Genomic DNA, 16,365 nt, shown 5'->3' on the forward strand with positions numbered 1-16,365 from the left:
AAAATTAAAAGGCTAAGTTCCTAAAGGGAAAGGAAAAGACTAGTCCTTTTTTTTTTTTTTTTTTTTTTTTTTTGGTACCAGGGATTGAACTCAGGGGCTTGACCACTGAGCCGCATCCCCAGCCCTATTTTATATTTTTTTTAGAGATAGGGTCTCACTGAGTTGCTTAGCAGCCTCGCTTTGGCTAAGGCTTGCTTTGAACTCGCAATCCTCCTGCCTCAGCCTCCCAAGCCGCTGGGATCACACCCGGATACCCGTGCAGTTTTGGTATATCTATATACACACAGCCCAGAATCTGAAGACCTATGCAGCCTGTGTACAAGGGAACCAACAGAAGAACGCCACCCGCGCGCTTAGGGGTGTGGGCGTGGCCTCATTGAAGACGGATCTCCCAGTCCAGACTGAGACCGGAAGCCTGGGCGGGGCTGCCCAGATAGTCGCTCACGCCTAGGAGGCGGAGCTAGCCGGGTAGCAATTTCGCGGTTAGTTTTGGGACTTATTTTCCCACTCCCCAGCAGTTTTCTTCCCTCTACCCTTGGCTCACCCGAAGGCACCTCTCCCCACCACTCGGATCCGCTCGTACTTCTCCATCTCATTTCTCAGAACACCGTTTCCGGAACACCCCTATGAGGCGCGTGCGCGGACCTGCCCACTCTGGAGCCCCGCCCTTTACGCTATAAAATCTTTGCGGGGCGGAGCAGCAGAGCTAAAGTCTGTTTGCGTCTGAGTTGAGCTTCACCGTACTACCCACACAGAGTCGTTTTTCCCTCACCCTGTCACTCGTAGGGCCCAACAAATACGGCTATACCTCATTTCTTAGTGTGTCCCTCAATGGCCAGCACAGTACCAGCCGCTTCTCACACCCATGGCCCCATTGGACTCTTGCAAAGTTTGTGAGACCGGAGGGAATGCCTCATGCTCAAGAGTTGCCCCCCAGGGGCTGGGGATGTGGCTCAAGCGGTAGCGCGCTCGCCTGGCATGCGTGCGGCCCGGGTTCGATCCTCAGCACCACATACAAACAAAGATGTTGTGGGCCCTGGTTCGATCCTCAGCACCACATACCAACAAAGATGTTGTGTCCACCGAGAACTAAAAAATAAATATTAAAAAAAAAAAATCCTCTCTCTCTCTCCTCTCTCACTCTCTCTTAAAAAAAAAAAAAAAAAGAGTTGCCCCCCAAAGGCCGGATAGGGTGGGAAGCGAGGACTGAGTCCCCAGCTTCCCATTGGCAAGCAAATGATAACCAGAACTGAACCTAGGGCAAGCTCTCGTTCTGTGTGTTTCTCGGTTGACTCGCAGTGAACGCCCCAAGCTGTGCAAATTGATTCATCCAGGGCTGTTGCCTCGAGTAAGCATGTGCTAGTCCACACTTTCAGTCTCCCCACCACCAGCTTCATACCCAGAATGCTGCAGTAGGGGAATCCGTCTTAGATGCTTATACCCCCCCCCCTAGTACACAGATTCTGTTTTTTTTTAATACATTTTTTAGTTGTAGATGGATACAATATCTTTATTTTATTTTTTACATGGTGCTGAGGATTGTACCCAGTGCCTCACATGTGCTAAGTGGACATTCTACTACGGAGCCACAAACTCTAGCCCTCCTCTTTGGGAGAAGCTGGGAGTGGAAGCAGACCACTATCCGAAAGCAAAAGCGTCAGGGAAGGAAAGGAGGGAAACCCTCTGGTTTCCCACAGATGGATTCAATGCCCAGAGGTAGGGGGATTGGTTAGTAGGACTGCTGGATCTAAACCAGAAGTGAGTATAATCCTAGCAGCTTCCTGGCACCTGTGCTTTGTGGGAGCTCTATAAAAGCTCAGTACAAAGGAGAAGGGTAATTATTTAGCTAAAGGTTAGCGTCCCTATTTTTGAGTGGGCGAGGAATGTGGGGAAAGGGGTGTTTTATCTTCTGCCTTCGTCCCACCTCTTGAAACAACCCCAAACTCGCCCATGTGAAATGAACGCTGAAAGAGCCCCACGAAGGCCCCTGGAATCCATGGCCCAGGCCGATGTCAGCTGGCTGACAAGCTGCCCTCTGAGCAAAGGAGGAAAGCCACTCACCCAGGACATCAAGTCCTCACCTGGAAACCGACTGGACCTTGAGTGACCCAGGAGTCCCATAGGGGTTAATATGTAACCTTGGAGCCATTAGGGGAGACACAATAAACACCCAAACGGTTTGGTTCCTGGGTCCCTGTGCCTCAGGATTCTAGCTTTTCCTCCCTCCCTCGCTCCCACTTCTACCTTCCCCTCTGCTTCCACCCCTCAGCACAAACACCTCTTCACTTCCTCCACAGGCTTTCAGCTTGCCTCTTTTTTTGCCCAGGGTCTGCTTATTTTCCTCCCAAAGCAACTGCCTTACACCTTTGGAGGGCGAAGGAGACCCTCGCCACAGTGAGGTCAGGCTGACACCTAGTGGCCCGTATCCGCAATTACTTCAGACACTGACTGGCTTGGAGAGAGGGTCACCCCAGCTGTCTGGGCAAATCCGCAGTCTTCCCCGCCCCAGCCTTCAGGGAGCCAGGAGAAGAAGGCTGAGACTGTCTGTGGGAGGATTGTGACAGCCGCTTGGCCCCAGGAACCCAAGAGCGGGCTTAGAGGATAAGTGATGATGGGTGACTCAACAGTTCCTAAGCGCCACTTGTGGGGGGGCGTGGGAGAGGTAGGTAAACACGTCGGTCTCTAGACAGTGGAGGAACAGGGTTTGGGCGGAGCCATCACCCGTTGAGGGGCTCTGACCCCTTCCCAGGACCAATGTTTAGAGGGTGTGTGTGTGATGATTCCCGCCCTGCTCTGCCCAGAAAGGAGTTGAGGGCGGAGAGTTCTCCCAGTACCCGCCCAGGGAGCTGCTGGCCTCGGAGAAAGTGGGGATGCGGGTTAATTGAGGCTGTGCGAGCGAGGGCGGCTGGGGACTCCTTTCGCCAGTCAAGAGGCGCCAGTGAGGGTTGCCTCTCAGGCGGCACCCCCAGGACAGCCCCTTCCCGCCTGAAGTGGGCAGGGCCCGGGCGGGGCCGGGGAGCCCGGGGGAAATGGGGCTCTGGCCCTCGGCGCGGCAGAGGCGCCGGAGGGGCGGGGGCAGGCGGGCGGGGCGGGGCGGATGGGGGCGGGGGCAGAGGCCTTGCCGGGAGGGCGGGGAGGAGCGAAGGGGCCTAGACGGCTCCGCGAAAGCTGTGGCTCCTGCTGCCGGTGAGAGAGGCCGCCGGGGTGGACTGGCCAGACAGCGAACCCTGTTCCCAGAACAGCCCGAGGAGGCGGCCTAGAGGGTGGACAGACAGAGGGCAGGAAGGGCCATCATGCTCCCACTGCTGCACCCCGCCTTGCCGCTGCTCCTGGGCGCCACGCTGACCTTCCGGGCGCTCCGGCGCGCGCTGTGTCGCCTACCCCTGCCTGCGCACGTGCGCACCGACCCCCTGCGCACTTGGCGCTGGCACAACCTACTCGTCTCTTTCGCGCACTCTATTGTGTCAGGGATCTGGGCGCTGCTGTGGTGAGTGAGCAACTGGGGGAGTGAGGTGGCCAGGGGATCCCGTATGGGGTGCTGGGACTGGCTTCCGAGTTACTATTCTCATCACTCTCGGCCAGCAGAGGCCTTGGCGCTCACCTGATTCCCTGTTTGGAAAACTACCCAACCAGGAGCAGCCCAGGGAAACCAGAGGCACCTGGGTTTCGGCCAAGCCCCTCCTCGTTGCCTAGTCAGCCAATAGCGCGAGTCCAGACTGCCCTGGGATTGGCAAGGGTTTCGGGGAGGAGGGTCTTTGGGGATGCCGAAATGGAGAGACCTCCCTTTTTCTCTCCTTCCCAGTTTATGGCAGACCCCGGAGATGCTGGTAGAGATTGAGACAGCATGGTCACTTTCAGGCTATTTGCTTGTTTGCTTCTCCGCAGGTAAGTCTTGCCCATGAAACCTCAGGTAAGTGGAGAAAGAGTTTCTTTTCTGCCCCTTGTGACCTCTTCTATCCCTCCATTAGGGTATTTCATCCATGACACAGTGGATATCGTGGTTAGTCATCAGGCTCGAGCTTCTTGGGAATACCTTGTTCATCATGTTATGGTAAGTGAGAAGCCCTCAAAGTGTTATAGGCCTGGTGTTGGTAACCTAGCCTCGTATTTCTAAACCTAGGAGAGAAAGCCATTCCCAGCCTAGTCCCTAGCCCTGCAACCTGCTTCTTAAGCTAGAATGCTGAGGTTGGCTCCTTCTTTGTGTCCTTGCTCACCGAGTCAATTCCTGGGTTCACCTGTTAACTCAGTAAATAGACTGGAAACTCAATAGCCAGAATTAATGGAGAGGGATCAAAATCTAATTGTATTTAATGAGAAAAAACATCCATGCAAGCTTTTATTCCACAAGAAATTGGGAATCATTTTCCAGTTCCCATTTTGGTTGGTGGTCTTGTAACACCAGGAAAGCCCTGGCACCCAGATTCCCAGCCCTTTCCTCTCACTTGTCCTCTAGGCCATGGGTGCCTTCTTCTCAGGCATCTTTTGGAGCAGCTTTGTAGGTGGGGGTGTTCTAACACTACTGGTGGAAGTCAGCAACATCTTCCTCACCATCCGCATGATGATGAAGATCAACAATGCCCAGGATCTTCTCCTCTACAGGATCAATAAGTATGTCAACTTGGTCATGTACTTTCTCTTCCGCCTGGCGCCTCAGGCCTACCTCACCAATTTCTTCCTGCAATATGCAGGTCAGAGGACCCTGGGAACCTTTCTATTGGGCATCCTGCTCATGCTGGATGTAATGATCCTTATCTACTTTTCCCGCCTCCTCCGCTCTGACTTCTGCCCTGGACTGGTCCCTGGTCAGCAACACAAAGACAAATTTTTGACTGAATGAGGTGTAGAGCTTGGGACCTGTGACAAGGACAGCAAGCAAAATCAAGGTCAGAAGCAGCCTCACACATAAGCAGACTCTGCACTAAGTTTGGGGCCAACCTTTCCACCTCAAATTGGCACCTGCACTATTGAAAACACTAATGAAAACACTCCTGAAGTCGTGATTTCTTGGGCAAGGGGTAAGGGAAGCAGACAGACTGGTTGGACATGTAGGTGGGTGTGAAGACTAGGCACTACCCCAGTTGCAGCCAACCCACATTGCCCTGAAATGGATGCAACTCTATTATTAATACCCAACTGGTTTATTCTCCTACCTGTATGAGGAGGAAAGGCAAATTTAGAACCCAAGCCCTTACCCTCAGGGGTTATAACAAGTATGGTGGCTTGATAGGCCAAGGGTTCAGGTTATCCCTGAAGACCTGTTACCTTGGTGTATTTCACTATCTGATCTTCCCCAGCCCAAACAAAAGACAAGAAGCATATATATGTTGGAAAAAAGAAAGTATATTTAGAATTAGACAGCTGGACTTTGTTTAGATGATCCCAATCTGAAAAACAAAAGGGAGCTTTGTTATTGGAACTGAAATGTTTAGGGGTGCAGTCAGTCAGTTATGACTAATCAGCAAGTCAGGCTTTGGTCACTAACAGACACATCACTTACACCCAGGGAGTGGGTATTACAGTTTGTAGCAAAAGAAGCAAGCTTACTTTGTTGGCAACGTCCAAAGCATCATAATCAGGAGCCAGTCGAACATATGCCTTTTTCTCTCCATCAGGCCTGGGTGGAGAAGGAAGTCTTAGTCCTTGCTGATCTCATGTCCCTACCTCACCACATACCCTTTCCCCGTCCCCTAATCCTCTGGTGCATCAGTGGTTCCTTTGTTCGTGTCATTCTTTTCCAAATAGTGAATTTTCCATCATTTGCACCGAGGGGTTAGAAAAGCCAAACCAAACCAAAAACAATTCCTTTTATTGCAAACACTACATTCAAGACATAAACCAGGTAATCTGACAAACTGCTTTGTCTCCTCTACAAATAGATGTAGGGAACCAGAATTTGATTAACCTAATTTCCTCAGGTCTACACTCCATAAAAAGGATTATAATTATAGCAGGGAGTTTGTACACTGTAAAACCAATGTCTGACCTCCATAGCTCCAGCCTCTTCCCTCCCATTCCATGGGGCACCACTCACCTGATCAGGGTGTTAACCTTGGCCACATCGATGTCATAGAGCTTCTTTACAGCTTGTTTGATCTGGTGTTTGTTTGCCTTGACATCCACAATAAACACAAGTGTGTTGTTGTCTTCAATCTTCTTCATGGCTGACTCAGTGGTCAGAGGGAATTTGATGATGGCATAGTGGTCAAGCCTAGGGGAAGAAGCAAACTGCAGTCACCTGGCCTAGGTAGGCCCAGTATAAGAAAGGATGGGCCTTCCTTTGGAACCCTAGGCCAATACAGCATAGGTGCATCAGACAATAAGTAGCAATCAGTTTCATCAGACTTTGGTCGCTAAATGCTGTCATCAGCTGCACCCTGAATCTTAGGGATCTTAATTCTCAGCCTGTAGGTAGATCCTTTATGCATTTTGTTTAACCTGAGGGCTTGCATCCTTAAATGACTGAAGACTCACCTTTTACTTGAACCCTTTCATTTGCTAGAGTTTCATATTGGTGCTTCACTATGAGCCTGGACCAAACATTTCATCTACCTCTGTTTGCTAAAAAGTGGCGGTACTCAAGAGTTAATCTTTTTCTTTTTTTGTATTTGGGATTGGAACCAAGGGTGCTTTACCACTGAGCTACATCCCCAGGTGGCATGGAACTTGCAGTCCTACTGCCTCAGACTCCCAGAATTGCTGGGATTTTTGTTTGTACCAAGGATTGAAGCCAGGGGCACTGACCAGCCCTTTTTTGAGACAGGATCATGCTAAGTTGCTTTGAGTGGTCTCAAACTTGGATCCTCCTACCTCAGTCTCCAGAGTTGCTAAGACTTCAAGCATGCATAACCATGCTGGCTAGGAGCTACTTAAGACCAACTTTTTATTGGTTAAATGGACAAAACCAGGCTCTGCTCAGCCAGTCACTATTTTCCTGTTTTGAAGCAAGGTCAGGACTCATCTCTTATCACACTAAATTCTTATCTCTTAATTTCTGTTTTTCGACAGCTTTTACCCCTTCCCCAGAACCTTTCCTGAGCCTAGCCTGAACTTTGGGAGTGAATGAAATTCCTTTACACTGCTGGCAGGCTATCACTGCCACAAATAAAAATTACTGAATTCTTCTGGGCACACTGGCACACACCTATAATCCCAGCAGCTCAGGAGGCTGAGACAGGAGGATGGACATCTTAAAGCAAGCCTAAGCAATGGCATGGTGCTAAGCAACTAGGTTAGATTCTGTAAATAAATAATACAATCATTCTAGCTACTAAAAAAACAGCACACATTCTCACTCTTAAGCAATAGGTCACCCAGGACCACACACACCTGTAACCACACCAACTTGGGAAGCTGAGGGAGTTGTTCAAGGCCAACCTCAGCAGCTTAGCAAAAACCCAATCTCAAAAAAGGGCTAGGATATAGCTCAGAAGTAAATTGGCCCTGGGTTCAACAACAACAAAACCCCCCATAAGTAATAGGTGTCACCAGCAAGTAACTAAAATTGGAACTACAAAATAAGAAGCACCTCTCTAGTTCTACTTCATACAACCAATAAAGTGGTCTTTCAAACTCTGACTACATGTGAATCGATAAGTAATCCAAATAAAAATTGATAGATTGTATATTGCCTTAATTCCCGTCAATAATGCAAAACGTCTCTTGTTCTGAGACGGATACAGTGGCAAATACCTGCAATCCCAGCTACTTAGGTCGTGGAAGCAGGGGGATCACAAGATCGAAGGCAGCTTTGGCAACTTATCAAGATCATCTCATAAAGGATAGGCATTGTAGCTCCGTGGTAGAGCGTTTGCCTAGCAGACAAGAAAGGCCCTATGTTCAATTCCCATAAAACAAACAGTTTCCTCGTTCTTAATTAGGGCAGAAAGAAATCTCACATCAGAGCAGCACACCGGATATCAATGTGTTGGAGAGGCCATACTCCAGGTTGCCTAAATCACCAATGAAAAATATTCTCATGGGTGTAGGAGCAGTACTGACTTGTTTCTCCTGGGGGCGCTCTTCCGAGGATATTTGGGCTGCCTCCGGAGCCTCAATGTCTTGGGTCGCCGGAAGGTAGGTGACGTGCGGATCTTCTTCTTTTTATGACTGTGGACACCCTTCAACACTGCTTTCTTGGCTTTCAAAGCTTTTGCTTTGGCTTCAGCTTTGGGAGGGGCAGGAGCTGGGAGAGAAGGAAAAAAAAAAAAGGGGGTGCGAATTCAGAAATTGGCCACTTCCGGCCTCAGGACGGGTGCCTCTGTCAACACGTGCATCAGTGGTTCCTTTGAAAACTTCACAAATCTCAGGAGATCACGATTTTTCCATCATATGCACGATACCGGAAGCGAAGATAATCAACTTGGAACAACTTAAAGGATACAAGGGAAAAACCCAACTAGTACTGATCGAACGCCCAAATTTTGCCCAGATCTGTGTTAAAGAATTTTGTACATACCATCATGTAACTCCGAAGGAGAGGGGCATATAGCCCCGCTGAATACGACAAAATAATGAGTAATGCTGAAGAAGCTTAATTCCTTATATATCTGGATAAATGAGAGAACTGGCCTGTGACTGCGTGTAGCTCCCCAGAGTCAACTGTCTGGCCTCACTGGCGGATGATGCGAGAAATGTTCTCTCAAACCCCCTTACTGGAATTCAGCCCATGCGGCTTGGTCCACGCGGCCCACATAAGCCTCAGTTTCGCCCAACCCCAGGAAGCGGCTCCGGGGAAAGTTCTCAAGGAGCTTAGCTCAACCACTGTCCTCCCAGGCCGTTCGTTCTGCTGACATCCCAGGAAAACCCACCGCGGTCCCCAGCCCCAACACACACCTTCCTTCTTAGCTTTCGGCGCCATCTTGGTGAAAAGGGTCTACGAGGCCCGGTCCCATGGGCTTATAGTGCCAAATCTCATTGAAGACTCGCGATGCTGTTTACTTAGAGATGATTGGATAACCTGTGCTGTATGGCCTTCTGGGAATTATAGTTGGATGTCTTTGCTGGCAGAGCTAAGCATGCGCCACCCCGCCCTTCGTAAGGCCGCAAAGCTTCTTGGAAGTTGTAGTTTTTCAGATGTGTGTTTCTTTGCTTGGGCCTGTGTATAGGTCCCTGGTGCTTTCCATCTTGAGCAAATAACAATGTCTGCCGAAGAGGTTTGCAGCGCCAGGAGAAGAGTAACACTGCAAACTAGATGAAATATTGTTAGACTGATTAAGGAGCGGGTGAAGCAAAGTTCTAGAATGTCAGAGCAGGATTTGCCTAAAATTAACTCCTTCAGACAACATTCCTGGAAAATTGAGGCCCTGAGAGGGATGTGCTTCAGCAAATACCCCAATGATTTGCAAAGTATGGGAGGAGGTACACATCTACCCTGACAGTTTTTCTACGTATACTTTTTTCGTTTTTTCTCTTACTTCTTGTCGCTGGGGATTGAACCCACGGCACTTTACCACTGAGCTACATCCTCAACACTTTTTATATTTTATTTTGAGACGGGATCTAACTTGCTAAGGCTGGCCTAAAACTTGTGATCCTCCTGCTTCAGCTTCTCGAGTTGCTGGGAATAGTCATGCACCATCTGTCCAGGCTCTGATAATATTCTTTAAGCATATCTGTGAGCACCCAGACACAGGGTTTCACAATGCTCGGATATTCTTCTGAGAGTCTGTGTCTAATCTTTCCCCATTTCGTCATTTCTGTCTTCACCCTTCCCTTCTGGAGCCAAATGTCCCTTTGTTGGTGAAATTGGCCTCTCCTCTATCTGGCAAGACTTTGCAAAAAGAAAAGTCCTGGTTGGGGGCGGAGAGAAGACTGTTCCAAAGGGGACAGCAAAATGAACCCTATCAGAGGGGTGTCCCCGCGTCCCAGAATGGTGACAACTCGAACGGCGAGGCTTCTCAGGCCACCTAGTCCTTCTTTCCCATTCAGGGAGGCAGTTTAGTCATCAGCCCTACTACCCCTCGATCTACATAGCAGCCTTGAAGGAAAAGACATCGGACTTCGTACGACTGCCCACTGGGCAGTTTGTTCTGATTCTGGCACCCTTTACGTGCTCCCCCTCTACACACACCTCCCAGGGCATAAGGGCGAGCAGGGGCAGACTCTATGAGTCATGTCCCGGGCCAGGAATCGAGGAGGGAAGCGCCGCCTCTCCTTGGGCCCCTTCTCTCCCCCTTTCTCCTCCTCGCGGTCCTTGCCAGATGCTGCGCAGCAATCACTAATTCCCCATCACCAATTCAGCTGGGTAAGGGTCTCCAGGAAGATGTAACCCAGCACCGAGGTGCAGGCAAAACGGCCTAGGGGATCCCGATTTGGATGCGCTCCAGTCTGCGTGGGGGCGGTCCTGGTGTGGGGTGAGCGTCTGAAGGGGTAGTCCGAGTCTGGGCTGTGGGGAGGAGAAGAGAGGGGGAGGCGAGGGCGGGCAGCGAGTCTAGGAGCCGCTGGGAGAGGGGTAGGGGGCGGCCCTTCTCCAGGAATTTCCGGGGATCAGGTTACAACAGTAGCTGAGCGCGAGCAAAGTGGGACGCAAGGCCCTGCTGCCGGACCTGGCCCCTCGCCCCTTCCTCTAGCGGCCTTGGCAGCGCCGCCCCTTCCCACACTGACCCCGTGTGGCGGGGCCGCTCCGCGCCCCCAGGCCGTTCTGTTATGGTAGGGCCTCCTCGACCCCGAGTTGTCGTCGGGTCTCCGCGGCCCCGTGTTGTCGTAGGAACTCTACGGCCCCGCGTTATTGTAGGATCAGCGCGGGTTCGGGCCTCCCCGGACGGGACTCCGCGTCCCCATTTGGCGGCCGAGGGGTCTCCCCGCCCCCGAGTCGTCTTTGGGACGCCTCGGGCCCGGGTGATTGTGGGTTCTCCCCGGCCCCAGGTGTTCGTTTCATCCCCGTGGCCTGCGGTGGTCGTAGCGTCTCCGAGGCCTCGGGCTCCCGTCGGCTCCCCGTGGCCCCGAGTTATAGTCGGGACCCCTCGGCCGCGGGTGATAGTCGGGTCTCTACGGGGCCGGGCCGTCGGGTCGGATCAGGCCTCGGTGCCGTCTCAGGGTGCCCCGCAAGTCCGCAGGCAAGATGAACATTCTGGCGCCGGTGCGGAGGGACCGCGTCCTGGCGGAGCTGCCCCAGGTAGGCGCCAGGGCCACGTCGGGTTTCTGGCTACTACAGGGCGTGGGCGGGGAATAGGCGGCACCAGACCAGTTAGACAACGGCCCAGCCCTGCTGCCCAGCGAGGCCTGTAGCTTCTGGGTGGTCCGCTTCCCACCCCACCCCCACTCGAGTTGTTTGGTTGCGGGACTAGAGTCTGGAGTGGCTGAGCCCCATTCTCTTGCTTATGTTTCAGTGCCTGAGGAAGGAGGCCGCTTTGCACGTGCGCAAAGACTTCCACCCCCGCGTCACTTGCGCCTGCCAGGAGCACCGGACAGGCACCGTGGGGTGAGTTAGGAGACCCATTTCAGTCCTGCCAGCCAATTGTTAAGCCTGCTTTCCTCCCAACGTGTTTTCCTCACAGGGTTGTGAGTTGTAGGAAATGGGGTTGCTGGATTTCAGATATAGAGAAGGTATTCAACATGGAGAAATGGTCACATACCATCCATTGAACCCCAGGGCAGGGACGAACGCTACCTAATGGGACAAGTCTCATAGTGGATTTAAAAAGGTTAAATAGTAGGGGGCTGGAGTTGTAGCTCAACAGTAGAGCGCTTGCCTCATACATGTGAGGCACTGGGTTCAATTCCTAGCACCACATATAAATAAGCAAATAAAATAAAGGTCCATCAACAACTAAAAAATATTAAAAAAATAAATAAATAAAAGGTAATAGTAGCTCTGCGTGGTGGTACCTGGAGGCTGAGGCAGGAATATCACAAGGTCAAGGCCAGCCTTAGCAACTTTGTGAGGTCCTTAGCAACTTAGCAAGACCCTGTCTCAAAATAAAAATAAACAGGGCTGGGGATGTAGCTCAGTAGTAAAGCCCTTGGGATCAATTCCCAGTACCCCCCCCCCAAAAAAAGGAGGGTAATACTAATGAGTTGCCATCATTAAAAGAGCCTTTTTCTGTGTGGGAGGCAGTGTGTTGGATGCTATTGTCTTTTTTTAAACTGGGGATTGAATCCAGAGGCACTTTACCATGGAGCTACATCCACAGCCCATTTTCTATTGTACTTTTTATTTTGAGATAGGATCCTGCTAAGTTGTTTAGGGCCTTGCCAAGTTGCTGAGGCTGGCCTCAACTTTTCTTTTTTTTTCTTTTTAAAAATATTTTTAGGGCTGGGATTGTGGCTCAGTGGCAGAGCGCTTGCCTTGCACCTGTGAGGCACCAGGTTTGATCCTCAGCACCACATAAAATAAATAAACAAAACAAAGACATTAAAAGAGCCTTGTATAACTAAGAAAAATTAAAAAAATATTTTTAGTTGTAGATGTATAGATTGACACAGTACCTTTATTATGGTGCTGTGGATTGAACCCAGTGCTTCATGCATGCTAGGCAAGTGCTCTACCACTAAGCCACAACCCCAGTCCTGGCCTCCAACTTTCAATCCCCCTGCCTTAGCCTCCAGAACCACTGGGATTACAGGCATGTGCTACATGCCCAACAGATGCTACTGTCTTTTATCAAATAGAAAACACTACCACTAAAGATGGATTCTGATTTAAGAGATATTAAAATGGGGAGAAGATGTAGACATTCCCTAGAATATATGACATAAATCTCATTTTAACCTTCACGACAACCCATTAAAATATATGTTAAATCTCCACTAATCAGTGTTGAAATTGAGGCTCAAAGGGGCTTAAGTAACTTGTCCAAAGTCACATGGCTACTCAGTGTTGGGGGTGTAGCTCTATGGTAGAGAGCATGCCTAGCATGTACAAGGTCCTGGGTTTAATCCTTATTAAAATAACAGAACAGGAACAAACCTGTTAGGGTAAAAAGCTGGTGTTCACTCATCCTGTTCACTCTTGTGTTCAGCAGATTTAAGATCTCCAAGGTCATTGTGGTGGGGGACCTGTCAGTGGGGAAGACTTGCCTCATTAATAGGTAAGGGTGCTGGGCAGGGGGGAGTCACGCCTGGTAAGATATGCTGGGCTATAGGTCAGAGCATCGGATGTTTCCTCAGGTTCTGTAAAGACACCTTTGATAAGAATTACAAAGCTACAATTGGAGTGGACTTTGAGATGGAACGATTTGAAGTGTTGGGTGTCCCCTTCAGTCTCCAGCTGTGAGTAATTCCTTCATCCTTTCCAGCTATCTTGCCCCAGCACCTATAACTATGCCCCCACATTCTTGGGTTCTGCTCTTCCTCCAGTTGGGACACTGCTGGTCAGGAGAGGTTCAAATGCATTGCATCAACCTACTACCGTGGAGCTCAAGGTAGGGACTGGGCCATATGGGGCAGGTGGGTCTAAGAGTGCTCCTAGAATCTGATCTAGAGTGTGGAGGGTGGGGGATTGATCCAGTGGTGTCTTTCTTGTCAACCTGGGATTGTTTCTGCCATTCTTCCAGCCATCATCATTGTCTTCAACCTAAATGATGTGGCATCCCTGGAACATACCAAGTATGTGAGGATGCTAGAACACAATGGGAGGATCGGGAAGGGAGGGTGGTCAGAGGAGAAGAAGAATGCATCTAGGGGGTGCTGAAGGTATAGTTTAGCAGCAGGGCACTTGCCTAGCACAGGCAGGGCCCCTGGTGCAATCCCCAGAACAAGTGGGTATTGGAGGGGCAGAGAGAATGCATCTAGGATCAGAGAAATAAATTAGGCATATAAATATATTGGTGGGAGGAATCTGTCAGGCTCACTCATTCCCCACTCCTGTCCACCATCTGTGGCAGGCAGTGGCTTGCTGATGCGCTCAAGGAGAATGACCCTTCCAGTGTGCTTCTGTTCCTCGTGGGTTCCAAGAAGGACTTGAGTGTGAGTGTGCTAGTGGGGGGACTTCCCAACTTGGTGATGGGACCCCCCACATCTAACTCTGACCTTCCTGCAGACTTCTGCTCAGTATACACTAATGGAGAAAGATGCTCTCAAGGTGGCCCAAGAGATTAAGGCTGAATACTGGGCAGTCTCATCTCTCACTGGTGAGTGGAGGCTTCAAGCTTTCTATATTCCTGCCCACCTGTCCTCTCACTCATATACCTCTAGCTGTGCCCAATGCCTCAGACCTGGCATTGCCACTAAGCACCCATCTGCTTCCATGTCAGGTGAGAATGTCCGAGAATTCTTCTTTCGTGTGGCAGCATTGACATTTGAGGCCAATGTGCTGGCTGAGCTGGAGAAATCGGGGGCTCGGCGCATTGGAGATATTGTCCGTGAGTGTCCACCTGGTTGAGGGTGGCAGAGAGCCAGGGGAACTGCAATCCCTACTTCACATATTTCTCATCCTTCTTTAGGCATCAATAGTGATGACAGCAACCTCTACCTAACTGCCAGCAAAAAGAAGCCCACGTGTTGTCCCTGAGGGATGAGAAGACTGTCCAGCGACTGCCCATCCCTGGGGCATTGTATCCCCCTGACCCACAGAGCTTGACCCCTGGACATTCACACAAACTGTCTCTAGACCAAAGAGCTGCCCCTTAATGGCAGTACCCCTCCAGAGGGGTAGCTGGGACCATGTTAGTTACTACCTGCTCCCCAGGCACCATGCCAAAGACTGGATCCCCTTACTCTTCTGGGGGCTCTCCAGGGTGTCCAGCAGTGGGGAGTGGGGCAGCATCTCTGCTGCTTTTGCTCTGCCTACTGGGCCCTTTGGGTATGAGGATGCCTAATGATTTCAGACTTATACTGTGCCTTATGCATTAAAATCTCTTTGTTATTAGCATTTTGGGGGCTGAGTCCTTTGCTGGTGATGCACAATGTAGAATGAGCCAAGCTATATGGTCACTGGGGACTAGAGTCCCCTATGGGAATTCTGGTCAACCCTAGGTAGGATTCAGGGATTAGGTAGGCTGAGACCTCATATAAAAGATTTGGGGAGCTGACTAGACTCTTACTATATAAGTATTTAAGTTATGACTGGCTTTGAGAATTCTTTCCTTTGGTTCCGTCTCCCCTAATGCCTCCCATTCCAAATTTCCATCATTGGATTGGTGTGGGTGTGTGTGTGTGTGTGTGTGTTGCCTGTCTTGTGTTTGAATTCTTGCTCCCACTTTCACTAATGATGAAAGCACAGGCAAATCATCCTCTGTGCTTTAATTTTCTTACCTTATAAAGTGGTGTTAATAATACTGAATTCATGAGGTGATGTGAATAAATCACTAATATATACATAGAAAGAACTCCAAAACCTTAATTATTAACTTGTCCCCTAACCCCCCTGTACTGGGGATCAAACTCAGGGCCTAGTGCATGCTAGGTAGGTAAGGTAAGTGCTCTACCATTGAACCAGTCCTCTTTATTTTGAGATGGAGATTCATTTAGTTGCCCAGGCTGGCCTTCAACTTTTTGTTTCTTTTTTTGTTTGTTTGGTACTGGGGATGGAACTCTGGACCACTAAGCCACATCCCCAGCTCTATTTTGTATTTTATTTAGACACAGGGTCTCACTGAGTTGCTTAGTGCCTCGCTTTTGTTGAGGCTGGATTTGAAGTTGCAATCCTCCTGCCTCAACCTCTGGAGCCACTGGGATTATAGGAATGTGCCACCAGGCTCAGCTGGCCTTGAACTCTTGATTCTTCTGCCTCAGATCAGCCTCAATATCCCCAGTAGCTGGGATTACAGGCTTGTGCTACCAGGCCTATCTAACTATAAACTGTTATTATATGGGAGATGGCCACCAGCACATTGCATGTAATCCCTGTGACTCTGGAGACTGAAGCAGGAGAAGCACAAGTTCAAAGCTAGTTTTAACAACTTACCCAACACCTTAGTGAGGCCCTAAGCAGCCTCAGCAATTTAGCAAGGCCTTATCTCAAAAAATAAAAAGGGTTGGAGATGTGGCTAAGGAGTTGAGCACCTGCCCCCCCCTTCAATCCATGATACAAAACTAACAAAAAAACTATATATGGGGAAGAGTGACCAAGACCCTGGCTCTCTGTTGACATCTGACCTCAAATCAGATTGGCTGAGAGTATTTCAGATATCCAGGCCAACAAAGGGGGACATGAGGACTAGTGTCATCCTGAAAGGCCAAGGAGGATGATTCAAACAGATTCTGTTTCCCATTCAGCACGGGCTCAGTTCATCCCATGCTTCGTTCCATTTCCACCCAGCTACACTCTCCAGGAAGGGTTGGCTGTTCTCACACACCTTCTTCTTCCTGCTTCCCCTTCCCTGCTGGTCCTAGACTCTAGAACTACAGTGAGGAGAACTTGGGCAACGGCCCTCCCTACCCACTCAGGACTTGGGTCTGGAGGATGACCCTGGCTGGGAGAAAAGA

The 16,365-nt window shown here is 50.0% G+C and overlaps 3 protein-coding genes and 5 non-coding genes across 12 annotated transcripts in view; 2 read left to right on the forward strand and 6 right to left on the reverse strand.

Moving 5' to 3' along the window:
- Positions 1-607, reverse strand: part of Nek8 (NIMA related kinase 8) — a 12,000-nt gene extending 11,393 nt beyond the window's left edge. The window contains exon 1 of the mRNA XM_026388944.2: positions 545-607. Within this exon, the coding sequence (XP_026244729.2) occupies positions 545-591 (47 nt within the window). The 5' untranslated portion in view covers positions 592-607. The remainder of the gene's footprint in view (positions 1-544) is intronic.
- A 1,928-nt stretch (positions 608-2,535) lies between these two features.
- Tlcd1 (TLC domain containing 1) lies at positions 2,536-4,840 on the forward strand. 4 transcript variants are annotated; one of them, XM_026388939.2, is made up of 5 exons: positions 3,154-3,487; positions 3,803-3,885; positions 3,969-4,051; positions 4,454-4,608; positions 4,689-4,840. In XM_026388939.2, exons 1-5 carry the CDS (start codon positions 3,294-3,296, stop codon positions 4,777-4,779), a joined length of 606 nt encoding a protein of 201 aa, XP_026244724.1. In that variant the 5' UTR covers positions 3,154-3,293; the 3' UTR covers positions 4,780-4,840. The 4 variants fall into 4 exon arrangements, with proteins under 4 accessions (XP_026244725.1, XP_026244724.1, XP_026244723.1 ...); XM_026388940.2 differs by lacking the exon at positions 3,154-3,487 and adding an exon at positions 2,536-2,662 and having other exon boundaries at positions 4,454-4,840; XM_026388938.2 differs by having other exon boundaries at positions 4,454-4,840.
- Positions 4,841-5,309: 469 nt separating this feature from the next.
- LOC113182841 (uncharacterized) lies at positions 5,310-8,938 on the reverse strand. Its single transcript, XR_013343867.1, has 4 exons — positions 8,833-8,938; positions 6,032-8,182; positions 5,545-5,614; positions 5,310-5,384 (listed from the first exon to the last, which is right to left on the reverse strand). It is a non-coding gene; the product is annotated as an uncharacterized LOC113182841 (transcript).
- On the reverse strand, positions 5,431-5,500 carry LOC113182903 (small nucleolar RNA Z17). Its single transcript, XR_003300804.1, has one exon. It is a non-coding gene; the product is annotated as a small nucleolar RNA Z17 (small nucleolar RNA).
- On the reverse strand, positions 5,699-5,763 carry LOC113182901 (small nucleolar RNA SNORD42). Its single transcript, XR_003300802.2, has one exon. It is a non-coding gene; the product is annotated as a small nucleolar RNA SNORD42 (small nucleolar RNA).
- On the reverse strand, positions 6,304-6,374 carry LOC113182902 (small nucleolar RNA Z17). Its single transcript, XR_003300803.1, has one exon. It is a non-coding gene; the product is annotated as a small nucleolar RNA Z17 (small nucleolar RNA).
- Positions 8,268-8,334, reverse strand: LOC113182900 (small nucleolar RNA SNORD42). The gene has a single exon (XR_003300801.1). It is a non-coding gene; the product is annotated as a small nucleolar RNA SNORD42 (small nucleolar RNA).
- Positions 8,939-10,958: 2,020 nt separating the features above from the next.
- On the forward strand, positions 10,959-14,955 carry Rab34 (RAB34, member RAS oncogene family). Of its 2 annotated transcripts, none has more exons than XM_026388856.2 (10): positions 10,959-11,113; positions 11,328-11,419; positions 12,960-13,028; positions 13,108-13,209; positions 13,297-13,361; positions 13,494-13,545; positions 13,824-13,905; positions 13,979-14,069; positions 14,193-14,300; positions 14,382-14,955. In XM_026388856.2, exons 1-10 carry the CDS (start codon positions 11,060-11,062, stop codon positions 14,447-14,449), a joined length of 783 nt encoding a protein of 260 aa, XP_026244641.1. In that variant the 5' UTR covers positions 10,959-11,059; the 3' UTR covers positions 14,450-14,955. The 2 variants fall into 2 exon arrangements, with proteins under 2 accessions (XP_026244641.1, XP_026244642.1); XM_026388857.2 differs by having other exon boundaries at positions 12,963-13,028.
- The last annotated feature ends 1,410 nt before the right edge of the window (positions 14,956-16,365 follow it).

Source organism: Urocitellus parryii, chromosome 7, assembly GCF_045843805.1.
Source record: "Urocitellus parryii isolate mUroPar1 chromosome 7, mUroPar1.hap1, whole genome shotgun sequence".
NCBI classification, from domain to species: domain Eukaryota; kingdom Metazoa; phylum Chordata; class Mammalia; order Rodentia; family Sciuridae; genus Urocitellus; species Urocitellus parryii.